Raw genomic sequence first — 26,942 nt, 5'->3', positions numbered from 1 at the left:
TAAATTAGGACTGAAGATTTTAGATTTTACAATGTGTGACTGATTTTGAGTGAGAATTTCCACATGCACTTGCACCTTTGGTCCCTGTGTCTACGACTGAGTGTGCGTGCATTTGCACATAATAGGCACAGGCAGGTGTGTGTGTGTGTGTGTGTGTGTGTGTGTGTGTGTGTGTGTGTGTGTGTGTGTGTGTGTGTGTGTGTGTGTGTGTGTGTGCGTGTGCGTGTGTGTGCGCGCGTGCGTGTTTCTGTGCTTGTGACGTCCATGTTGAGAGTACCAGCACGTAATGTGCCTCATTCTCCATGTTCCTCATCTGTAAAATCATCCCCTGTCCTTCCTTCACCTTTCCCATATCAGAACCGCACGCCGGCTTGATTTGTAACTTGATTTCAGGAAAGGGAAAAAACCTGTAGATTATCCAGCTTTCATTAGGGAGGGAAAAACGCAGTCCATGTCAGAGAAAGAAGAAATCAATTTAATACAGACTTAACTGGAGGAAATTGCATATTCTGCCTGTATGTGCTGAACAGGCACTTTCTCATTCCCCTCACCAGAGACCTGCCTCCCTATTAATTGCAGACTGTGCGCATGTGAGTGAATGTGTATGTGCGTGTGTTCATGTTTGTTTGTTTGTGTGCGTGTGTGTGTGTATGGCACGATGACGACGCACGGGGTGTGTGCATTCATTTTGGTATGTGCTGATTGTATGATGTGTCCAGGTGTGTATGTGCTGTCTGTTTGACTGCATGCGTGTAGAGGTCAACCCTTAAGGTCTCTGTTGGGGAACTGATTCTATGTTTGTCGCCCGACTTTGTCCACAAACCCTCCCCCCCTGTGTGTGTGTGACTGTGTGTGCGCGCTCTTTGCGAATGTGCATACAGTATGTGTCTGTATTTTTTGGGGCGGTATTTATTTAAAATAATTGTACACGCACGCACGCCGGTGGGCAGCCACACCTTCTGGTGCGCAGTGTGCTCGCAGCGTGCATGTGTGCAGGAGCGCGTGTGACTTAGCCAGGTGGAGAGGAGATCGGTTGGTATTTATGAACGAACGTCATAATTGTGACAGGATGATATACGACCGGCGTGCTCCCATCGTTCCCCCTCCTCTCTTTTCTCTTATTCATTTCTTTTTTTTTTGCACAAAAAAAGTATATCTATGATAAAATACAGTCTTAAAAAGCTGATGACCAATTTAGTGTGGTGTGGCGAGGACAAGGTCACACACGGTAAAAGCCCAGAGTGCTCCTTTAACTCTTAAGAGTGTGAACGCTCTCAAGAGTTCAATGGCAATGGCAATGGCAAAGTGAATTTAATGTCGTTTAACATCGTTTGCAATCTGTTTGGATGTATGGGCTGTCAAGGACAGAAAGTAGTTTTTTGCCACTCAGTAGGCGTTCCCGCATAACTTCCGAGTATGATGATGATGACACACGTATACCCTCTACAGTCGTTCTCAAACTTTTTCATGTCAAGAGATCTTAAATATTATATGTATTTGGCCGCCGTACCCATCTCAAAATATTTTGTTCCAAGGACCCCCAGTAGCAAAGATTTGAGTAAAACAATGTTGCTTTAAAATATACGGTAAATATTTTCAAAGATTTGTACATATTTTCCACAATAGCTCTATGAGCTTGCATATCTGCTATTTTTTAATAGCCAAAGTATAAAATGACGGTTGAAGTGGTGACACGGCTGCTTTCCTGGTGTTAACGGGTTAATGTGTAGAGATGTGTTCCCTCGCCCCCCCCCCCCCCTCCGAGGCCCGTTGGTTGTAATCTACAGAGCAAGAAGAGAGAGGCTCAAAGTCATTTCTCTAATTGCTTTTCATAAGGTGCCCTCTTCACACGCCGTGCCTTCCCTGCTCGTTCACTTTCACCGCCACCGCAACGCCACATAATACCGTATATGACGTCCACACCTGCTGGGCGAGAGCCGCGTTAACATCGCCATTATTCTTTGCCTGCATTCATATAAGCAGCCACCAAAACTGATGCTGAGTTGTATTTATTCATTTATTTTGCCGTTTCTCTTATTTCCTTTTCTTTTTTTTTTTCACGTTTTGTGCATCAGCGAGCAACCTTATCGTCTGTTTATTCTTGTTCTTTCACTTCATTCTTGTTCTTTTTCAGTCGTCGTCTTCTTCATCATCATTATCTTTTTGGGCCTAAAGAGTTTGCTGAAGACCCCGGCTGGGGTTAAGTGTTTGTACACGGTAAATCCATCAGTGTTTCTTTAACTCTGAGAGTATAATAATAACGGAACCAAATGGGTCCATGAGGACCCGTTTTGATTTCTTAAGTGTTCTTCCATGTCCCGTAAGGTGCTTGCCGAGGTGGAGGTGGGCGGCCCGCAGTAAGAGCAGAGGCGAAGAGGAGGGAGCGAGCGGGGCGAGGGGAGAGGGGCCGATGAGATTGAGAGGGACTGGTGTATTAAGACAGTGTATTATTTGGCAGTTCCACTCGCTTGCGTCCATTAGGGGCGGCTGCCGTGCTATTAAAGGGGTCAGCTGTGTGTGTGTGTGTGTGTGTGTGTGTGTGTGTGTGTGTGCGCGAGCCTGCGAGGGCACGTGTGTCCGTTCAGGAGACACTAGAGTGGTCTGGTGTCTTATTGAACAGGATGGGGGGCCTCCCCACTGTCCCCAGCTCTAATACCTCTTCATTTGATTGGATTGGATGGCCCCAGTTCTAATTGTATTACAGTTCCTTCACCTCCGCCCCCCTCCCCCTCTCTCCATTTGTCTCCACAGTCTTGACCCCCCCACCCCACACACACACACACACACACTCACACACACACTGCACACACACGATGGAAGACCGAGAGAGAAGATGCCCACTGTGGTCAACTTTGTCAACACACGAACAAGCACACACTCACGCGTGCTTGCCTGCACACACACACACACACACACACACACACACACACACACACACACACACACACACTCTCGCACGGTCACAGTTATTCTTTTTTCTCCATCCTCCTCTTTATCAGTCCCTCCTCCCTTCCCTCCCTGGTGAAAGTCGTAAAGGTCATTGTCATGTTGCAGACAGCTGTTCTCCTGAGTTTGACGGCTGAGGGGGGGGGGGGGGGGGGGCGGGGGGGGTGGAGCAGGGAGGGGTTCAGGCATCCGACGCCTGCTCCTGCCTCCAACGATACCGTGGCACTGACCTTGGTGTTTTGTGTCATCGTTTTAGTCCTGCTTTCCAGCAGGCTCACGCGCCAGCCAGACACACGGACAGACGTATGGCTGCTCTCGGGTCATGTTTTTCCATAGTGGAGTTTGTAGTTTGTACTGTGGACTTTGTACTGTGGACTTTGTACTGTATTTTGTACTGTAGTTTGGCAACTCTCTGAGAACAAGTAAATGATAGATATTCACGAATGCACCGTTTCCCAAACGGTGGGTCTGGACTCAATTGGTTCTGGACCTATTTTTATGCATAGTCATGACACTTTGTCCCCAAAAAAACATTTTCCCAAAGAATTCCTTAAAAACATTGAGTGCCAGGGCCGGAGATCTCCGTTTAAGATATTCTTTTTGGCTTTTGCCTTCTATAGGGTACAGTATTTTTCATGTTATTATTTTTTATGTTATAGTGCTTAAAACGTAACCTGTCGTTCCTTGGCTTGGATTGGGTTAATGTTTGATATTGATTAAAGGTTGGTCACGGACCTAAACTACATCTGGTTAGATCTGGAATGCTAGCATGATGTAAACAGGCGGTGACCCGAGATTCAAGATGGCCGAGCCCGTTGACTGACTGTTTGCTTCATCTCAGATTGTAATCCCAGATTTAGATTCTGATTCTTAAAAAAACGGCAACGTTGCTTGTTGTGGTTACAATATTTATGTTTCGGTGACTTAGATGCGATTTAAGATAGGTGGCTTTAACTTCCTGTTCACTGACCTGGGGTAATTTTTCCCCCAGGTTTAAGGTAGGCTACATTCTGGTAGATGGGAACGAAGGGAGGAAAGTAGGTACAGTTAGTAGGAAGGAAGGAAGTTGGGTAGGAGGGTACTGTAGGTTGGTAGATATAGGAATGTAAGTCGGTGGATAGGTAGGAAGGAAAGAAGGTATGTGTGTATGTGAGTAGGAAGGCAGGTACAATAATTATGTACTGTAGGTAGAAAGATATACTGTATATGTAGGTAGGAATACTGTACCTTATAGGTGCCGTATGTATGTAGGAATACAGAATACTGTATGTAGGAAAACAGAATACTGTATAGGCACTGTAGGTAGAGGAATATGTAGGAAATGAAATACATGCTGTATATGCAATTATGTACTGTATGTATGTAGGAATATAGCTACTGTATGGGTAGGAAGATAGTTTGGTATGTAGTGTATCAGTGGGGGTGAGAGGGGGGTGAGCTGAGCTGGATGGTGTTGCACACTCAGCGATTACTCCTGGAGTTAACCGGAGAGACTTCGCTGCCTCTCACTTTCCCCTTCGCCCTTGAAGAGACCAGGAGTTGTCAGGACTCCTCATAAAAACCCTGAACGATTGCGTCCGCGCCTTTCTCTCTCTTTCTTTCTCTTTCTTCCTTCCTCTCTTTCTGTCCTTCATTCTCCCTCTGCTTTTCAACCCCCCTTTTTTCCTGTCTCTCCCCTCTCCTTCCAAAACCTGGCCATCTGTCTAATTGTTCACCTCCATCGCTTTAATGCTTTTTACATGCTTCCACCCCCCCTCTTTCCAGGCAATAAACTTTATTTTCTTCGCAAGACTTCAATCTGCAGCGTAGAGGAGGAGGAGCAGGAGGAGGAGGAGGGGGGCTGGAAGGGGTGGGGGTTAGGATAGGCTCTGCAGGCAGCCTGCTCACCTCTCTGTTGGATTTGCTCCAGTACTCCACCCCCTCCACCCCAGCACCCCAGCCCCTCTCCGGTCTTCCATTACTCTCCATCCCTCCTTCTCTCCTTCCCCTGGTCTCCAGAGAGAGAGGGAGAGAGAGGTGAGGAGGTGTGTTGGTGTGGTGGGGTATGTCCTCGAGGTGCAGATACTTGGGCTGACACCTGCCCTTATCTTCTCTGCAGGTCCTATGCAGATGGCACGACACCTGCGCGCGCGCACACACACACACACACACACACACACACACACACCCTGTATAGAGGTTTCATACTGACCTCGCAATTGGACGGTATTTGGACGTTCTGAGCGAACATGCTCTGGCAGAACTGTATATGTGATTTTTCTTACAATATTCAGTTCAGCTCTGCATTTTACAAGAAAAATCAATCACGCTTTTTATACACATCTTTCCTTCCATTTTCATTGTAAAGTTTGCTCATGAAATCGCTCATCCCGCTCTCGTACGCACAGCGGTGTAAGGTTCTCCACATCGCCCTCATTAATGTGAATGTGTGCATCCGTGTATTTGCGTATGTATGGTGCGTGACACTGGTTTGTGTGCGTGTGTGCGTGCGTGCGTGTGTGCGCACTCCTCAGACAAGTCATTAAATTAGCCAATCATCTCCTCTCACCTGTGATTACTGCCGTGTGTAGATCATATAAAGCAGGTCCCTTATAATCATATCTACAATAGCCATAATCAGCCCTTTAACGCCATGTAATAGCATCCATATAATGGTATAGAGTAGCATCAAGAGAACAATTCAGGCATAGATAATGGTATGGTAGTGTGGTTTTACCCTTGAGTCACAACATTGGGTTTGTTGTGTGTTGTGTGTGTGTGTATATGTGCATGCATGTGTATGCATATGTGCAGAGTGCGTAAATACACCCAGGAGCAGTTAAGGTGTCTGTAAAACGGCTGAAAAGAGACACATTTCCAATCCGAAGGAGCCATTAACCCTTTCTTGTTGTCTTTGTGCTCGCCACTCCGTGAACGTCCTTGCTGAAGATATCATGTATACAGTTAGCCGCCTGCAGAAGACGGACAGACGGACGGTCGCGCTGAGGGAAGACGTTCCCATATGACCGCTCCCGGGATAGAGATCAGATCTGGGGGAAATGGGGGGAGAAAAAGCTGACAGAGCGAGAGAGAGAGAGAGCGAGCGTGGGTATAGAGGAGAGGCCGGGTGTGGAGCAGAACGTTGAATGCTCTTCAGGGGCGTAATGTGAGCTGACAGTGTTCCTCGCGGGACCAGTGGGGAGACGGAGCGTCAGAAGTCGCCAGTATTCCCACTCTCTCTCTCATTCTCTCTCTCACTCTCTCTCTTGTGTGCGCTCTCTATTTCTCTCTCTCTCTCTCTCTCTGTCTCTCTCACTCTCTCTCTTGTGTGCGCTCTCTATTTCTCTCTCTCTCTCTCTCTCTCTCTGTCTCTGTCTCTCTCTCTCTCTCTCTCTCTCTCTCTCTCTCTCTCTCTCTCTCTATCTCGCTTATTTTCTCTTTGTTTCTTTCTCTCTTTCTCTCTCTCTTTCTTTCTCTCTCTCTCTCTCTCTCTCTCTCTCTCTCTCTCTCTCTCTCTCTCTCTCTCTCTCTCTCTCTCTGGTATGAACAATGAATATGATGGACCATTAGTCTGAGGAACACTGTGTTGTGCGGCACACATACAGTAACAGTACCAAGTCTGTATACCTACTGTATACCTCTCCTGCTGTGTGTGTGCTCATGCCGTATGACAAGCGGCATTGGAACGCAGCTTGTTCTGTGAATAGGGACAGACAGCGCAGACCTCTGAGCAGAGGTCATGTTGTAAGAAGCAGGGCTCCTCTCGGGGCATTGTGTGTGTGTGTGTGTGTGTGTGTGTGTGTGTGTGCACCTTGCAGTGCATGTCTACTGCAACGGGGATCAAACGCATGATGAATATTTATCTCCATCTTCCTCTGGTGTAAATTCAGTTATGCATTCAGTTCTTAAGTCATTTATCTTTTTACGCTCTCCACTCCCATCCTTTCCCTGTCGCTCAACATATGGCGAGAGAGTATCGCGCACACACACACTCTCATGTGCATGCACACACAAAGGAGACAGAGACAGAATCTTTGCTGAGAACTATGTGTCAGTATACTCTGCTGAAGAATGCTGTTTCCATCTCAGTGACAAGCTGAGAACTCGTGACCTTGAACTTGGAGTCTTGGACATGTCACCGCCCCATCTCTCTCTCTTTCTCTCTTTCAACCATTGATCCTGTCTCTCCTGTGTGCTTTCGTTAAGCATTAACATCATACAAATAACCAAATTCTTTCTTTATTATTGCATTATTGAAACCCAAGGATTTTTACACACAAATGAGGTGTGATTGTGATTAGACCTTAGGCGACAACATGATTTACTAGGCATGTAACGATAATGTATATCGATATAAACTGGTGACAATTTAAATAGGTGTATCGCGATCCAATGATTTGACCAATAAAAGGTTTCCTGTCATTTGCTGCAGTATTCACATACTAGAGCATGTCTGAAATAAGTGTCAGAGCTGAAATCGTAAATATGAAATAAATGCTTAAACATGTAGCTAGGTGTAATGTTAGAGACCACAGAAGTGAACCTTTCAAGCCTGTTTTCTGCAAGACATTACTCTATAAGCCATATCTCCAAAACTCGTGGGTCAAACTGAACAATCAATATGTCAATTAGAAGCTATGATTCCCTGCTTTCATGACATAACAAAAAAACATATAAAACATATATTGCATTTGTCTGGAAAATATATTTGTTTAAAAAACATGAAAAATCATATTGTGATCCTAATGTCGTGATTTAAATAGTATCTTGAGTTGAGTGAATCGTTCCATGCCTAATGTTTACTGATGGTGACGTTTACTTTCTCGACAGCACAAGGCCAGAGTGGAGGCCATGATGTGTGACCTGGCGTCTCTCCGCAGCGTCAGGGAGTTTGCAGACTCCTTCAAGGCCAAGAAACTGTGAGTGTGCTACCTTTTTACCTTCTCCCATCCACACCGTTATCGACTTCCGCATTGTCCTTTTGGAAGTTTTGGCCCTGTTTACACTGGCAGCCAAATCCAGCCTGAATCAGATCTGAGCCACATCCAGATTGGAATCCGATTTGTTTAAATAAATCCAACATGACTCATTTAAAGTAATCAGATTCTAATCTGGGGCCTTTGACTCTTCTGTGTTGGTTGTTGTGTTAGATGAAGAGAGCACCAGGTGGTTTGTTCTGTTGTCAAGTAAGACGATCTCTGCAGCTCTGACAGAGAGAGGAAGTCAGAAGTCTGTGAACGTATTACGATTTAGACTCTTTGTACTGTACGTTACGTGCATGAAAACTACAACTACTGGTGAAAACATTGTTCTTGGTAATACTTTGAGTAATCGACCGAATACTGTTATGATGCAGTTATGACTCGACTGCTGTTGTAAGCTAAAGCGAGGAACTGAACTATTTCATGTACAGGTATTTAATGTACACAGTGAGACCACCTTGCATTAATGTTCCTTTCTGTTCACAATCAACACTGAGATCATTGTATAATTTTTTTAAACATGAAACAAAGTAAACTCAAACTAATTTCCAGAGGAAAAAAACTAAACTTTAATCAACTGTAAAATTACCATTAAACTAAACACAATGGAAATATCCATCCACAATAAATATAAAGAAAATCATAATAAACAACAACACTGCTGTGTTCTGAAAGGATAGATCTGGGGTTCGACTCAAGACCTCCTGACCCTGGATTATTAAGTATTAAAAAAAACAAATTTATCAGGACATAACTAACCTATAGGGCTGAGCAATTAACCGTAAATATATCAAATCCGACATTCAGAACCAATAGCCGACGTAATCTAAAATCAAGAAGCAAGGTTTTTAGGGGATGTATTCTTTCTTTATTATATATTATCAACAAATCAACACTAAAATATATTTTTTCTTTACATTCCACTAAATGGGTTAGTTTGATTAACCACTTGACCCTGTATTGTGTAATACTTTGTTGTACAATGTTGATGTACAAAAATAGTGAAATTAGACGATACAAGCTCACACGCGTTGTGAGATGTAGAGTTGCTATTTCTTTACAATAATTAGTCGTAATCAAAAAGGTTTGAAATAATGGTGATAATCAGTTGCAGTCAAATGACCCAGAGACTTCATGTGGCTTCCACGGTTCACTTTCTCTCAGAATGAACAGAAGAATGAGTGGAAGGAAGGAAGGAAGGAGGGAAAGAAAGAAAGAAAGAATGCAGAGAGGAAGAAATAAAACTGAAAAAAAGGATTGAATGGAAATTAATTGTTTCTTCAGACAAATTTCGTTAAAAGCTGCACAGCGTAATGGCTTTACGCTGCATGTTATTCTCTCCATTAGTTCTCACGTACGCCACGCTCAAGGGACATCCACACTGTCACTGATGGACACCATATGGAGCAGGGCCCAGCAGCAAACGTGTGTGTGCGTGCATGCGTGCGTGTGTGTGTGCGCGCACACACATAATGACATTGGTTGAGCAGACCGACAGACCCCGTATAGCGCACGTTTTGCGGTGGTCAGCTTTTGTGGCTTGTGTCTTGTGTCTCCTAGCCAGTCATGCAGTTGGTTTTTTTTTTTTTTTCTTTTTTTTTTTCTTTCTTTTCTTTTTCTTTTTTTTGGGGGGGGGGGGGTCATCTCTTCTGTCATCCTTACTGCTAATGTTGTCACAGGTCTAGGCAGGAGTGTGTGTGTGTGTGTGTGTGTGTGTGTGTGCAAGGGGAAGCCCTAGGGGAAAGGTAGGGCAGTCATTGCCCGTGGCAGCCTCGGGGCAGGGTATGGTCACCCAGGCCACGTGTCTTGGGCCACAGCCAAACTTCACGGTGGCTTCCTGACTTTATACCCCTATAGCTTCCTTCTGTCCTCCTCCCCCACCTCTCTCTCTCTCCCCCATATCTCTCTCTCTCTCTCTCTCTCTCTCTCTCGCTCTCTCTCTCTCTCTCGCTCTCTAATCTCATCATCAGACTCTCTGTACTCACTCGCCGTCCCTCATACACCACTTACAGGAGGCTCTCCCAGCCGTTTAACCTCACATTTCTCACAATATATTTCTGATTTGATGTCTCAATATTCCTTCTGGTTGCTGTTGGGCAGAAACCATGTAGCCTATATCCACATTTCCATATTTTATATTTTTTCATAAATGAATGCCCTACTTCAGGGGTATTCAACTGGCGGACCGTGGTCCGCGACCGGACCGCGGACCACCTCTTTGCGGACCACCCAAAAAATAAAAATAAAAATAAATAAAAAATTGGTATACATTTCTCATGTGAAATTGCTGCAAAGGCCCCCAAAATGTCCCCCAAGGGCCCCCAAAATTCTGGCGCGCACTACGCGCGCACAGTGTGGCCTGCCAGGGCGTATAACTCCCGGCCTGATTTGGAGTTCCACTCCGGGCCTGCACTCTGCACCCCATTATTAGTTGGGTGGAAGGGGATCTGATTTGTATAAGCTTGGCTTGACCATACTAAACGGGCATAGAGCCCCGCTCTCCGATGGATGCCGCGCATGGGACCGGACCTCTGTCTTATTCAAAAAAATATTTGTGGACCTTCATCATTTCTAGTTGAGGACCCCTGCCCTACTTCATTGTATAAGAGTGTCTCTACAGGCTCACAACTCATCACATTGCGATGCGATCTGAGATCTGTACTTTTGGCTATTTTGAATTTGACAGTGGTTGTCTGTCTGTGGGGTTTATAAATATTTAACCAAGGAAAAGTAGAGCTTTAGTCTTCCTTACTCTGGCTAAATAATAAGTACATTGGCTCCATTGGAACAGGTTATTTTTTCCATTTCCTGAACAGGAACCGTTTTGGCACGTTTTCCTTTGACAGCGACACTTTGCAACCTTGTGACTCTGTTTCTCTTTCTGTCTGTCTGTCTGTCTGTCTGTCTGTCTGTCTGTCTGTCTGTCTGTCTCTCTCTACCTCTGTATTTTGGCAAGGTTGTATTTCTTCATTAGCTGTGCTGTTGGGGGGTGCGGGGGGTGCGGGGGTGGCTTGGGGAGTCCCAGGGGACGTCAGAGTACATTAATTCTCATCAGAAGGCGAGTGGAGCAGAGTGGAGCAGAGTGGAGGCTGGGAGCTCTGAGCTGTGAATGTGGCGCTGGGCAGCTGTCTGACTCTACCACCACTCTATTACTGCACGTATGTCTTCAGGCATAACACACACACACACACACACACACACTCCTAAACACGTGCATATGTGCACACCGTGCACAGGCATACACATGCATGTGCAGACACCCACATATGCGTGTGGCGTGCTGTGACACTCTGCAGTTTTAAGCAGGCACACACAAATGTGTGCATGCATATGTATACACACAGACATGAATAAAGAAACAAATGTGTACGTGCACACAGATAGACATGAACATAATAAATGTCTACAGTGCACGGCGGGCATGCACGCACACACACACACACACACACACCTAATAATGCTCCAACAGCGTGTCATTGACAGCTGAAATGTAATCAGAGTCTTTTTCCTTTCTTGCTGTCGTTTTTCACCTCCGTGCTTTTAAGTGTTTCAGTCAGTGGCTTTCATGCTGCTTTGTGTTCCATTGACCCCCATTCTGCTTTTAATTGCCTCTTCCTATGAAATGAAATTACCTGGATATTGATATTGTTGAATGCAGCACACTTTCATTGGCGCGTAAATTGACAGAGGATGGCGCTGACAGAACACACCCCTGGTAACATTCCATAATTAGCACGTGCAATTAAAACAAGAAGAAAGAAAATGTTATCTGCTCCTCTTGTCCCTAATTTTTAGAGACACATTTATCCTGTCATAATTTTAAACATATTACGTTGAATAGGTAATCTGTCTACAGTACAGGCATGCCAGGTCAAATGATCCCACCGCTCTTATTCACTGTGTGTGTGTGTGTGTGTGTGTGTGTGTGTGTGTGTGTGTGTGTGTGCGTGTGCGCGTGCGTGCGTGCGTGCGTGTGTGTTTAATAGAGAGAGAGAGAAAGAGAGAGAGAATGAAAGAGAGAGAATGAACGAAAGAAGGGAGAACTAAGAAGTGAGTTTGATGCTGAGCTACTACCTTAACTGTCTACTGTCTACAGTACTTGCATTTGTATTTGTGTGTGTGTGTGTGTGTGTGTGTGTGTGTGTGTGTGTGTGTGTGTGTGTGTGTGTGTGTGTGTGTGTGTGTGTGTGTGTGTGTGTGTGTGTGTGTGTGTGTGTGTGTGTGTGTGTGTGTGTGTGTGTGTGTGCGTGCGCGTGCGCGTGCCTGCCTGCCTGCCCAAGCCTGCCAGTGCCTGTTTCCCAGTGGACAACAAAGTGCAGTGTTAATGACCATGCGTTGAGTCGAGCTCACACAGGCAATCTCCTCCCACTGGCCTGCATCATCACAGGGGTCAGGGGTCACACCTGGAGGGGCTTATTTAAAGTAAACGTATACACCCATGTCTCCCTGTTTGGTAGTTAACGCCCTCGTTTGACCGACTCTGAGATTACGTGCCGCGCGTGGCGGCCCGTGTGAGGCCCCTAATGTGGAGTTGGGGGGCTGCCGAGCGACCATGGGCCTATTAAAGACATTCATTAGCCCTGCGCTTATGAGAGAGGGGCTAACTGGTGGGCAGTTGAATTAACAGGCCTTTTACATTACAAGCAGACTCACCGGAGGCCCATCTGCTGCTGTGTGTGTGTGTGTGTGTGCGGGGGGGGGGGGGGGGGGCGGGGGGGGGGGGGGGTATTTCCATTGTGTTTAGTTTATTTCTATTTTTATTTTGAAGAGTTTCACGTTGCAGAGTTGAAATCAAGGAAAGTAGGTTTAAACAGCACCTTGAGGTCAAGGGTCTAGTGGAGTTCACCACCTGTCACACTGGTCCAAAGTCATGCAATGGTTTCCAGGCTGCAGGTCAGGCACCAAGCCAGAAGAGAGTTATTTTTATTATTTTTAATAAAAAAATATTATTATATTAACATTTAGCCAGACTTTTATTAACCCCTTGAGCCCAACGTCCCAATGGGCATGTCATAAAAAGCAGACATTTGGTGCAAATATTGTAGGCGAACATTAATTTAAATCTGGACACACACGCAAGCAAGCATGCACGCGCACACACACGCGCACACACACACGCAGCTTGTGAGACCAGCTATTTTCCTCTGGGGGACTCATGTCAATGAAGTATATTGGATTCAAGTGGACAAAGGGTTAACATTTTTTTAATAATTCTTTGAATTACTTTCTTTTTTTTTATACAAGTTGAGTTTGTCTGCCGTTAGGTGTATAGTCACAGGTCAAATAGGACATATTTCCCCCACAGAAGCCTTCTAGCTGTACTATCTAACTATCTAACATAGTAGTTTCTTTTTTTGGGGGGGGGATTGAGCTGTGGGCGGGTAGTAAATTTGAATATTTGACTGGTACAGTGTGTTCCATTGATAATGTGCTGAGCTCGGCACTACCACAGTCTCTGCCAGTTGACTCGCGACTTGCTTTTGTGCTCTTTAATGAACCCTGTGTGTTAGGAGGCCTGAAGGTGATCGTACAGTACACTCCTCTGTAATAGCATGGGATGGCTCATTATAGCACGGCATAACAATTCACACATTAATTTTCCAGCATCCAGTTTTTAATTAATCCAGTAGGCAGTCTTAAACACAGGGTACACAAATTGCCTTCGGCCTCATAATTAATTCTAATGGAAGAAATTAAAAATTGGTGGGGTGTGTTTGGATTCTTCGCCTGTGTTACCGTGGTTTCGAGCTCGCTGGAGCGGCGCTGTCACCGACAAGGACCCCTCTCTCTCTCTCTCTCTCTCTCTCTCTCTCTCTCTCTCTCTCTCTCTCTTTCTTTTTCTCTCTATCTCGCTGCCCTGACCAATCCCTGCATTCTCTGCTCACCGGCACGATGGCAGCGAACACCCTGGTAAGATGTTGGCCATGAAAACGGCAGTGCCGTCTGCCTGCGTGTTAAACATATGTCTTATAGCCTCTGAACGACGTCAGTAACCACAGATATCAGTGTTATGCGTCTAGTACTTATGTATTTCAGAGTCTTTATCTCATCAGCCTCCCCTCACCACCACCTCCCTTCTGAGTGGAAATCAGGGTTGTTAAGGACATTCAGTGTGTCGTTTCTCTTGGCCTCTGCCCGGCTGTGTTCAGTATCTGCAGTCGGTTACCTTCATTGTCTGGTCATCATCCTCCCTTGTTTAGTCTAAAATGGTCACATGGATTATGGAAGGGGGGGGGGGGGATACCATACCATACCATACCATACCAAACCATACCATACCATACCATACCATACCATACCAGAGGTTGGGGTTAGGGGTATAATAGTCACAATTCAATTCAATTCATTCCACATCAAGTTTCAAGTATAAAACAACTAGGGGAAAAAAGTGTAATGCAGAAACCTGCAGCCTGTAGAATGATGCTACCATAGGTGTGCATCGCTGTTTGACGACGTTGTATAGAGTAGGCCTAATGGTCTGCTGAAATGTGCCTGAATAATGCGTTTTATATTAACTTTGTGAAGACATTGAGGTTGGGATAATAAGCCTAGATCATAGACAGAGAAGTGATGAAGAGTCTGTGGCAAATGTGGAGGTAGGTGGAGTGCTGGTCTGCCTGTGATGAGCTGACGCACACAGCAATGTTGTCTCTCTGATTCTGGTAGTGGGATTTAGTCCTTGTTTGGTTATAGCAAGCCGGAAAAGTTTGACTTCTTTTGAAATTACCAAAAGGGTTTAAAACCGAGCCATATCCTTGAAGTGAATCCAAAACCTTTTTAGAAAAATACTAAAACATGAATACTACCTACCAGTAAGACGCCCTGAGGGTGAGAAGGTATTGTGCACGCATCCGCCTGGGTGACGGCAGACTGCTGGGTGAGCACTGGCGCTTTGGCATGGGGGGTCAGATCAACATATGGAATGAATTATGTACTGGCCATATATGGAGCGTGTCTTGAGTGTACAGGCCAGGGTTTGATGAGATCAGATCAACATAATGGAATGTCAGAACAGGTTAGCTCCATATATGGAGATCTAAGGGTGGCAGCAATCAACAAAGGCGTCCACAAGGTGTCCACAATCAATCAATCAATGACTTGTTTGATCCTCTGTGTCTCTCTCCCTGTAGGCCCCTACACATCCTGGTATGTAATGCAGGTGTGTGCACTCAGCCCTGGCGCCTGACGGAGGACAACCTGGAGTCCACCTTCCAGATCTGTCACCTGGGCCACTTCCTGCTGGTCAGGTGCCTGCAGGACGTCCTTCGCCGCTCCACCCCCGCCCGCGTGGTGGTGGTGTCTTCAGAGTCCCACAGGTACAGAGCTGGGCCGCTATACTGTACTCCTAATACAACCTTTTAAAGGCCCATTATTAATTTGGCATTTGAGCCAATTAAGGACCAATATTTGATGAGATTTAGACTCGCAGACTCAAAACTAAAGATTATTTATTTATGATAAACATTGATCCAAATAACAATTCTTCTACATTCTCTAATTGTGTCGACTTCTTGTAAATTACGTAGGCTAATGCAGATGTTTTACAATAATTGAACTCTCGAGAGCGTCAAATAAAACCAAATGGTTTCATTGTACACTCTCAAGAGTTAAAGATCTATAAGGGCCCATTTGGTTACCAACGTTCCATCATTTAGCTGGGGACCACCTGGAACCCCCTCAAGGCCCACTGGTGGTCCGAGGACCACAGATTGGAAAACAGTGCTCTAATACATAATTCAGATGAAAGTACTCATTATGTTTTCAAATGTACAGTATGTGTCGCATCACGATGAACGGTGAGCTTGTACTGTAGATCGGCTATTTCCAAATGGACGAAATGCATGTAGTGTGGTCAAGATCTACAAAGTAACTAGTAACTATAGTTTTAAAACAATTGTAGTGGAGTAAAAGTACAATATTTGCCTCTGTGATGGATAGTGGAGTGGAAGTGAAAGTACAGAAAATTGGAAATTCTCCAGTAAAGAAAAAATACCAAAAGATTGTACAGTACTTGAACACATGTACTTAGTTACTTTACACCACTGCCTAGTGCCTACAGGCAACCATACTGTCCAAGTAAATGTCAATGTATTCTAGGCCACTGTCTGAGATAGCAGGGACATCCAGGTTCTAAAATGGCACAGTACAGTATGTTGTTTAGTGCACGCTTCTATCCAAAGCACCTTACAGTACTGCAGGTTACAATTCAACCACTTGACAATATTTGTGTCTGAGTAGCTCAGTCGGTGGAGCTCTCGCCTATGGACCACAAGGTTCAATGGGCACCGCCAACTCAGCGTATGAGTAGCACGGGTGCGGCAAGTTGTGCGGGAAGTACTGGGAGCCGATGGTAGGTGTTGCGTCCATCTCCCAGGGGGCAGTGTAACGGGGACAGACTCCCGCATGTTACCAGATGATACCCACCAGGCCACTCCCCACCTACTTTATTCTGGTTTAACCTGTGTTCCCCCAAACCTCGGCCATTTATGAATCGGAATCACAGTCCTACTGCTACTCCAGAAACTGCCCTAACTTCGTTTTTTTTGTAGTGTAACCATACAGCTCCAGTCATGCAGTGACAGGAGCTACGTTTGCTAGTTTTCGGACTGATAGATCAGACTTACTGCATGTTGTCAAACATGACAGCCTCACTCACCGAAAACTCATTTCCTACCATAAGCTGTCAGCGTGCATTAAAACCTATCATCCACATGATGGATGGACTTATCAACGAAAAAGGAAATACAAAATAAAATCAACTATCGGCTCTTTTCTCTCTGGCCACCTCCCCCCAAGAACCGGCCACCCGCCCCCCCTCCTTCATTCGCGTTCTGCGGTATGTCTCTCTCTCGATGAGCTGTCTCTTACGCAGTACCCTTATGCTGGCTGGGTTCTGTTTTTGCTTGTCATACAGACAGACAGGCACAATGTGGGTCTGCATTCCCCAGCCCCTGGGCCGTGGTGGGTCATGTGCATGAGAGGTGGAGAGCGGTTGTGCACGGAAGACATTGATCCCGGCTTCAGACAGCCAGACAGCCGATTGGAGTGATTGATTTGTAGCCGAGCAGAGTGATCTGAGACGGTGTGTGTGTTAGGGGGGGACGGGGACGTGACGACATAGGCAGAGTTATTCTAGCAGATCAAACCGGCCGGGCGATATTACAAGGGCCCTCCGTTGAGTTATGTTATACAGGCTGCCATGCATGAGAGAACAGGAGCATTGGGGTCGGGCATGGCGAGGCTCGTATCCACACAGCGGTCACAGCACTTGTGGGACTCGTAGTGTACCATTGTTGGAGACATGAGAGCCGAGCAGAAATGTGGCCGGGGGAGGGGGGGGCGTTAGAAGAAACCTGAAGGCCAGTATTGACAATGTATGTATGATTGATTGATGATTCGCTCGCTGAAGAACGAAGCTTATAGTTGCATGTTTCTGGCTTGGCCACCGTACCATTAAGCTAACGCGATGCATGTTTTCTCGCTCCTCGCGCCCGCAGTAAAAAGACGTTTATTATTACTAAGCTGGTGCCCATTTTGTCTATACCGTTATGTCCTATTCCATAGATTATGTATAGACTGTAGTGTATTTATTTGGTATTCAAAAACGCTCCCCAAATATGTAGTCTATGTGACACATCTAGGGGCCGCAATCTGAATTCAAAGATGTTCCTAGAAGCTTTGTCATTGGTAAAAAAAAAAAAACTGGTCGAAATGACTAACCAATCAGGAAGTAGATAGGCAAATCAACCGATGACAAAGCTTCTAGGAAAATCTTTGAATGCAGATTGTGGCCCCTAGATGTGTCACAGAGACTACATTGTTTTGGGAGTGTTGGCCCATTGCTGGCTGTCTGAATACCAAAAAACAACAATGTCTTGAGATCCCTGTGGGATTTTTGACAGCGAATTTAGAGGTGGGAAATTCACTGATTATCAATATTGCTTCACTAACTTGTGATCTGGAATGAAATTAGGCATTTTCTGTGGATTGTACACTGGTATGATGATGCAAACGGACTCACCTCGGAAGCAAATAACCTTTTATTAAAGAAGTTTTAACATGATTTTCTTATTACCATACAAATGAGGATTTGTAGTGATTCCTGAGGGTTAATTACTATTCTGCATTGACCCAGCAGTGACTAGCTCAGACTGAGCGCACAAGGGAACAGCTGGAAGATAAGCTTGGAGGAGCTAAACCAGAGACCTTCTCTATCCTAGACGGTCCCTAATATCCCATTAATGTTTTCAATCAATACAAAAAAAGCTAATTAAACATCAACACTCTATTTTGAATATCAATTACTGACTGGTTGATTTCAATACAGAAGTAATTTTAAGCACTGGAGATATTCAGAATAAGTTTCGGTGCAAGTGCATAAGAGTAATGGTTGAAAGAAAACAAGCAAAACATTTCCACCCACTAATTTTACAAAGCATTAATTAACAAATTCAACTTTACCAATTATTTTGGTGTTTTGGGGCCTAGCATTATCTAGCATCAGTATTATGATGACTCAAAGTTTAAATATTTGCATACACAGTGCCCCCACTACATCAGGACATTGTGGTACTGCAGCTAAAACTATTTTAGAAGCCAGACAGAAATTACTTGAACTGGTTATATCAGAGTGATGATTTAGGCTCAAGCCATTAGAAATACGTCTGAGGGACATAAACAATATTGAAGTGAGAGGCACTCTTATCATTGTACATCATCATGATAAAATACGGACGTTCGTATCCTGCCAGAACTTATGCTGCATTCACACGGACAGATGCAACGCTACACTATTACACCTAGTCACAGATCCCACTGGCAGCAGCTGTCCATGTATCATTAGCACAACCACACACGTCCAACACATATACAATGAATTACTCACCTAATGCTGCCTGCAGGTTCCATGTTTAATTCCAGCGTGTGTAAACTACATTGTTTAAGTGACAGATAGTTTTCATATTGTAAATATGGTCGCTAACGTGGTTTAGCGACTAGCACTTTGACAGCTGAAACGCACTTCCTGTCCTCTGACTTCCTCATCAAAATATGAGCCATTTGTAATGATTAGTCAACACTAGTTTTATTTCTAAGTCTACTTACAGGACGTTAACATCTCATTTGAGTTCCTTTTGAGTGCCTGTCAGCATTCTCTAAATCCCTGTCTCTCAGCTGTTGGTGCGCAAATGCGCCTCCATGCCTTTGATCTACCGCGCACCAAGCGCTTTGACGACGCATGCGCACTGGCGCACCGCTTGTGTGCACCCCTGACTATTGAGCCTGTTGATATCACCTGCACCTGATGATGTCATGGCCGTAGATCCAAATTCAGAGCTTGGACCACTTAGCTCTTCCTGCTCCCTACTTTCTACCTCACGTTTTCCTTTCCTTCTTCCCCAGGCACCCTCTCTCCCCATCCTCCATTCTCCTTTCCTTCTTGCCCGGTCACCCTCTCCCCATCCTCCATTCTCCCTTCTCCTCCCTATAATCACTATAGCGGCCCTAAACCCCTCAAAGACGGGCTTAGGCAGGACCAGAGGGAGTCGGTTACACACCGACACAGAATAGAGGGAGGGGGGATATATTTTTTTTTCTTAAATAGACAATATATCTGGCATCACATCTTCCATTCTGTCCACCTCATTCCAGACCTATATTACATCCGTTGAACTCACTCCCTTTTTTGTTTGTGCGTCATCTTCGTTCTCTTTCCCAATTTCCCCCTCTTTTTTCCATTTTTTTTCACTTAGCCTCCCCTCACAAAGCAGCGGCTGACCTCTGACCTGCCAGCATATTATTTCCCCTAAGCTGCTTGTCCCGTTGGTAAAGCCACTGACCTACAGGGGACAGAGAGAGATGGACAGACAGGGTGTAATGGCTGGACATTTTATCAGTTCCCCACACAGGGCTTACTGTGGAATTGGCCCTGTAAAGGTTCACCACCATGCACTCTCCTCTCCTACATCACCAGGCCACACACACACACACACACACACACACACACACACACACACACACACACACACACACACACACACACACACACACACACACACACACACACACACACACACTCACACACACATACACACCAGAGGAGATGATATCCTTTACCAAATCACCTCTGATTGATCTGTGTACCAACCACTCCCTGCTGTTATGGAGAGAAAAGGGGGTGGTGGGGGGGGGGGTCTTCATCGACCAACGTGTATTTTCCTGTGAAGTTTTGCCATTCATCTCGTGCCGTCTTACGACTGATGCCGAAGACGGTTTTAAGGTATAAGATCATCAGTCCAATCTTGTAGGTGAAGTCAACTTCCTTTCCACGTTAAAATCACACCTGTGTGAAGTGAGGGTCGCCTGGTAATGTTTCTTTAAAGTGCTGTAAAGAAACATTAAAAGTCCATAGACTTGGCTGTACCATATGACGTAATAAAGTGCTCTCTAAACAATGTTAAACAATGAAAACATAACTTGGGTAATCGGGTCATCTATAATCTATGACGTATGACTCCAAATTTGACCCTGTCAGAGCAGCATCAGTGGGGGTGAGAGCACCTGCAAACATAAATGGCGACCTGTGCCATCAGAACAGCCTGGCGACAGGCAGGGTATAGCGCTTGTTCAACAGTCTGATAGACTGGCGGCTAGACTACCTGATGTACAACCTCTCATTGGGTAGCGATGCGACACAGTTGGCGGTTTTAGATCAGCTATTTTCACGTTTTAATCTATTCTAATTTGCTTGAAAACATTTTCCAATCTTGCCTATACTGACATGCCGCAAATTGGGACGCCTAGTTGAAAGTCGTTAACCAACTCAGAGAGCCCCCACACACACGCGCTCGCACACACACACACACACACACACACACACACACACACACACACACACACACACACACACACACACAATAAACAACAACACTGTACGTACATTTGGCATTCAGGCAGTTGATTTATCAACCCCCTACTTGCTAAAGCAGTTCTGAAGTTCCAGCACATGAAATGAAAAGCCTGCAGATGTTGTAATTTAGCCAAGCAAGGATGTAGCGAGAGGCGACAGTAAACAAGAAGCAGCTCGCTTGTAAAATCACAACAAGGAAGCCAGGTGACATTTTGATTGGTTGTTTTCTAATGACTGGATTAATGTGTAGAATGTGTTCTGGTGGTTTCTCTCTCTCTCTCTCTCTCTCTCTCTCTCTCATTCCCCTCTCACTCACTCTGTCTCTCCTCTTCCTTCACTCACACGCCCGCCCGCACGCACGCAGACACAGGAAGTGGCGTGCACGTTGCTGTGTTATTTTGTGAGTGCATAATAACACAAAGAGCGGTGTAATGTTTAAGGGGCCTTGTCAAACATCTGGAGTTTAACAGCTCTGTCGCAGGCAATTAAAGAACATCATGTCACGTCTTTGATTTGTATGCAGCCGCGCATCTGCTGTTACAACACAACACAACAGCCACACACACTCACACTCACACTAGTTTGGGTCCCGGACCCGGGGACCCAAACTAGTGAAATTACGTTGTGAGCTTGTAGATCGTCTATTTACACTGGGCTACTCTTAAAGGATTTTTTTTTTTTTTTTTAACATTTATTTAATTCTTGTTTGGGAAAACACTGCTCTGCACTGCATTTCAAGGCCCATTATTTATTTGGCATTTGAGCCACAGGCCAACATTTGATGAGATTTAGTCTCTCAGACCCGAGAGATTTTATTTTATTTTGTCCACAATTCCATGCTGTATTGAAACGTTGATCAAAACAACAATTATTTTGAGAGTGGACCCATATGGGTCCATTTGGTTTCATTTTACGCTCTCAAGAGTTAAAGATCTAATAATGGTCCATTTGGTTTACCAACTTACCACTGGTTGAGAACCCATGCTCGAACCCACTGTGGATCATTCTGTGTCCCGTCCAGGTTCACTGACCTGTTGGACTGGTGTGGCGGGGTGGACCTGTCCTCGCTGTCCCCCTCCCAGAAGGACTACTGGTCCATGCTGGCCTACAACCGCTCCAAGCTCTGCAACGTCCTCTTCAGCAACGAGCTCCACCGGCGCCTCTCGCCCTACGGCGTGGTCTCCAACGCAGTGCATCCTGGGAACATGATGTACACCTCCATCCACCGCAGCTGGTGGCTGATGAGCGTGCTCTTCTCACTGGCCAGGCCCTTCTCCAAGTCTATGGTAGGACCCCACCAAAACCCCCCAACCCCCCACCCCACAAACACACATACTGGGTAAAGGAGCTGCAGTACCCAGAGGCTTTGGACATGTATCTCTTCTAGGGCTGGGCGATATGGACAAAATCAAATGTCACTGTATTTCTGACCAAATACCTCAATATGGATATTGTGAAGATAATCCATTTATAAAATGAGGCTTGCATGATTAAAACAATCTTCCAAAATCCAAAAAATGATATCCTGTCTCATATCACGATATAGTTATAATATCGATATATTTCCCAGCCCTATATAACATCTTCCGCGCCAGTCGATTCCTTAATGTCACAGAGTACATGTTAATGACCCCGGCAGCTAACAGAATGATTCACTTACTGCCATTTTTAAGGACTTGGATTACTGCCATTCAGTGGCTTTTTGCCACCATATTTCTGCAGACAGCGCGGTATTATTCTGAACCGTCAAAGAAGTCACCACGCTGCATTGCCATCATCTCCTGCCTGAGTGTCTGAGCATGACGAGCCAACCTTCCTCAGCCTAGTAGTGCGTGTTTGTCTTGGCACGAGACAAACGCGCGGTCAGGAGAGCGAGGCGACGCCGGGGACCAGGAGAGCCAGGGGAGGATGTGCAGAGCGCAGAAGGGCTCAGCGAGAGAGATCCCTGGGCTTCACAGATAGAGAGATAGAGGTCTGCTTTCCCCTTCCTGCTGCGTCGCGTCTCTATTTATTTAACTCTGAGAGGCCGTTCCTCCACTCGGCTTCACCAGACAAGGGTAGGCGTTATCCCAGATCCTGCACACTATTAGGTTACAGTAATGTACAGTCAAAACTCGTGTCTCTGCAGCACTTATCCCTCCGCTATATACAATCTATAAGTTGGTCATACAACAAGCTTCCTGTGAAAGATTTATTTTATATAGCCTCACCCTCCGGCGGGAGAATCCATTACTCTGTGTTTTGGAGATGCGTTATCGCTGGGTCATATTAGTTACATTACCGGGTGACACAGCCTCCTTTGTGCTGTGTCCCCTTATGCAGGCCTGTCTCAAGGCCAGGGGACATACAGTACAGTACAGTACAGTCCCAGGCAGGGTATCCTTACTGCTTTTGCATGTTTCCTTCACTCCGCAGCCAGAGACACATGCCCAGATGTTCAGCTGGATGTGTGCTGCTGTGTGTTGCTGTCATGTCAGTGCTACGTAACGTGGGCAATGTTGAGATTCAATTCACCAGAACAGTATTGTCGTCTTCTTCTTTGGGATTGGACATAAGATAGCCAGGCATTTGGCAGATAATGAGGAGCAGTTGTGTTGCAGACGATGGGACCATCCTGTGCATTTGCGTTTTAAATTGTTTATAAAATGGTACCTAAAATGGTTCTATCTAACTATAAATACACCATGTCTCTGTCTGCCTGTACGTGTGTACGTCTGTAATGCATGAAACTCGAGAACTGTTCTCCCCACAGACGGTATGGAGTCTGTCGGACCCACGGTTGTCCAGAACTGCCACATAAAGGCCTCTGCCCGGGCTCTGGACCTGATCTCCATATGGAGCTGTCTTGTTCTGACATCATTCTGACATCTGCATAGACTCCATATTTGGGCATGCCTGATAAAGTTCTTGAGAGAGAGAGAGAGAGAGATATTTGATTGTCTAATGATATACTTGAATGCTGATTGGCTGCTACTGAGTTGTGATCAAACTGGATATGATGTTGCCTTTGTCTTTATGAAAAATAAGAGTTTGTCTTGGTGGTGCACGCACACGGATGTGCGTTAACTTTTCTGTCCTACCTCGGATTCCACCTGGTTCTATACCATGTGAGAGACCTTTTTTGTCAGCCAAGAGGAAATCTATGCTTGGCCAGGGGCAATATTGCACTTCTGGGCTCCAGGCGCATGCAGGCGGTACCCTGGTGTCCTACTTCTCAATGGAACCACTCCAGATGTTATGTTGTATTAACATACCATACAGATTGGTTAAAATAATGTTTTATTCATTCAAATAAGTTCTGGATTGCAGCTTTAAGGATCAGTGTTTAAGATCAACTTACGGTACCGTTGAGGCTCACTCTTTTATCCTTAAGTCGCTTATCCTTAAGATGGAAATCACCTCGACAGTTTAGTGTAAAGACAAATGTAAAGACGTGCGTGTGTGTGCGAGCACGGCGTGCACGCACGTATACACACAGTACAGCACGAGAGTGCATGCACACCGTTCCATATGAGAACGAAAAGTGTATGCATGTGCGTGCATGTGCGTGCATGTGCGTGCATGTACGGCAGTCATGTGCCCGCGGGGTTAACGTCCTCGCACACTTCGGTTATGAACTATAAAACCCAACACTGTGATTTATCCGCCTCTATATTGCGTCCTCTGCTCCGCCAGACTTTTCAATGGCTGGCACCATTTCTACCCTTTAGGCTCCACAGCCCCCTAATATATGCTTTAGTTTGACTATTACATCTTTCCATTAGCCACTCTTCATACTTTATCAATTTAGTGTTTGCACTGAAGGGAGAACGTGACGTGTTGAGCGGCAGTATGCTGGAGTTTTTTAGTGGAGGGTTGTTCTGATCCATCATGTTTGACAGACACAAGGCCTCGGGCCGTCATTTGTCTCTGCTCCCGCCGACACGGGGATGAGAGATTAGATGAACCACTCCTCAGCGCACTTTCACAAAAATGCCACGCTGAACATTTCCTCAATTTGTCTGTTCCTCTTTCCCCGTCGCCATTCCCTGGCATCGCTAGCTTTCTTTATTTTTTCTTATTTTTTTCCCCTTCTCCCCTCCCCACACCTATTATACAGACAGTTCTGTTTTTCATATAGCCTTCCAATTCAATTACAATCAATGTTATTTCAAATTGATCCAATATGTGCCAGAATGATGTACCAACAAAGCTGAAAATAGCAACAATGTTTCGCAGATTCTTTGCTATAATGTTCGCATATATATTCGCCGAATGTTCGCTTATTTTTTGCAGAAATTTCACCTATCATTACATGCCCAGATTAGAGAATGCAATTATTTTGTTTACCCTAGAGTGGTTGATGGCCGTGCATTTTGAATGGTGTCTGCACTAGGACGGCTGGTTGTGGTGTTGTGGAGACAAATGGAAGTAGTGGCCGCTCCTCCTGAATGTGGCAATGTCTTTTTACACGTGGTTCATTAAAAGTAGTGTGGATGTTAGTAAATATAAAAGGATAAAGGTAGAGCTAGTAATTAAATTCTTAGCATGCTGACACAGCTATTAGCTAACCCTTATGTCTGATAACATCCACACACACACACACACACACACACACACACACACACACACACACACACACACACACACACACACACACACACACACACATGCAGCGGCACACCCTTAAGCTGAGCGTTTGCTCTTATTTAAATGGGAGGTTGATAAGGGCCCCCCTGAAAGTCTAACGTTACCCTCTTTAGATTCCCTCTGCTCCTCTCTCTGCTTCTGCCCCCACATTAAGGGCTTTAATAAAACAGTGATATTATTTCAGTTATTGGTTGCGGGGTTATGAAGATGGTATCGTTTTAATTGCTTGTGCACGCTTGCGGGATCCACGGAGATTGTTCTGGGATGCAAACATAAGCAGAATGTCGACTCCAAAAAAACAATCACAGAGACCCCCCACCTCTCTCACCCACCCCCCCCCTGTGCGTCTTCTAATGCATCCCATGCAAATAACCAGCCGCTCATTTAAAGCTAAGCTTTGATTTATAGGTGCGCAGGTGTGGTGATAAACAGTGGTAGGCCTTCGCCAATGCATGCACTAGGCCTGCGTAGGTCAACACACTCCTTCACAATTGAAGTACCCGGAGTTAGATGTGGTTCTTCTAAACTTTTATTTTGGAAGTTGTAGAAATCATTTTCACAGCCGTCCATAATATGATCTTGTCATATTCATGCAATCTGCTCGCACTTCAATGAATGTTATTTTGATGATGTATTAATCGTACCTATCCCACCTTATCCCCCTTAACTTATTTGCCATTTTTTACTATTTTGAAAAACATTTTAAAATCTATAGTTAAACTAGCCGATCTACATCGACACATTGTGAGCTTGTAGATCGGCTAATTGAACTATTTTCAAAGGTTTTATAAAATAGTAAACCATTTCAAATAAGTTTAGGGATAAGGGGTAAGGGGTGGTACAAGATATAGCCCTCAGTGTATTTTGACTCCCTTCTCTTTTGTGTATAGTTGTGGGAAGAAGAAACTTTATCTATTAGCATGGAGCACAGCCCACTCTCCCATTGATGCACAGATTCCATTTTGCTGAGTTGAGAAAAGGCATCTATAAAGAGCCATGACATTTTAATCAAGCAGACTATCTCTTTACTAACATCATGTTCTCCTCCCCGCGCCTTCATCTACTTATCAGAGATGTGGAGATGGACCCCCCTTCTGTAGTTCAGCGCCTTCAGAGCCAGACTTTTCCCCCTGTCTGATTAGTGTTGTGATTATCTGCATTGTATGGTCATGTATGTGTGTGTGTGTGTGTGTGCGTGCGGCGTGTGTGTGTGTGTGTGTGTGTGTGTGTGTGTGTGTGTGTGTGCGGCGTGTGCGTGTGTGCGTGCACGCATGTGTGTGTGTGAGCAGGCTAAACAGGAGTCTTATCTCAGCGCTGTGATTTGGCTGCAGCAGGCTAATACTCATAAATGGAATGAGAGTATTGTGTGATTTAATGCTTCACAGGTAATGTAGTTTCTTTTGGGAGGCCTTTTACAATAATGGGGCCCAGAGACCATTGGTGTAGATGTTATTAGACTCTATGCTCCGGACGGAAATCCAAGCTGGACAATGTCGTGT

General features: G+C 45.2%; 1 protein-coding gene across 1 annotated transcript in view; it reads left to right on the top strand.

Annotated features, from left to right (window-relative positions):
* Positions 1-26,942, top strand: part of wwox (WW domain containing oxidoreductase) — a 219,801-nt gene that overhangs the window by 46,674 nt on the left and 146,185 nt on the right. The window contains exons 6-8 of the mRNA XM_083762371.1: positions 7,756-7,844; positions 15,038-15,223; positions 21,836-22,100. Coding sequence (XP_083618497.1) covers positions 7,756-7,844; positions 15,038-15,223; positions 21,836-22,100 — 540 coding nt within the window. The remainder of the gene's footprint in view (positions 1-7,755; positions 7,845-15,037; positions 15,224-21,835; positions 22,101-26,942) is intronic.

This window comes from Protomyctophum parallelum (assembly GCF_964188405.1).
Source record: "Protomyctophum parallelum genome assembly, chromosome: 4".
NCBI lineage: Eukaryota > Metazoa > Chordata > Actinopteri > Myctophiformes > Myctophidae > Protomyctophum > Protomyctophum parallelum.
Note: the sequence above shows the minus strand (reverse complement) of the source record. Positions and strands in the feature narration are given on the sequence as shown.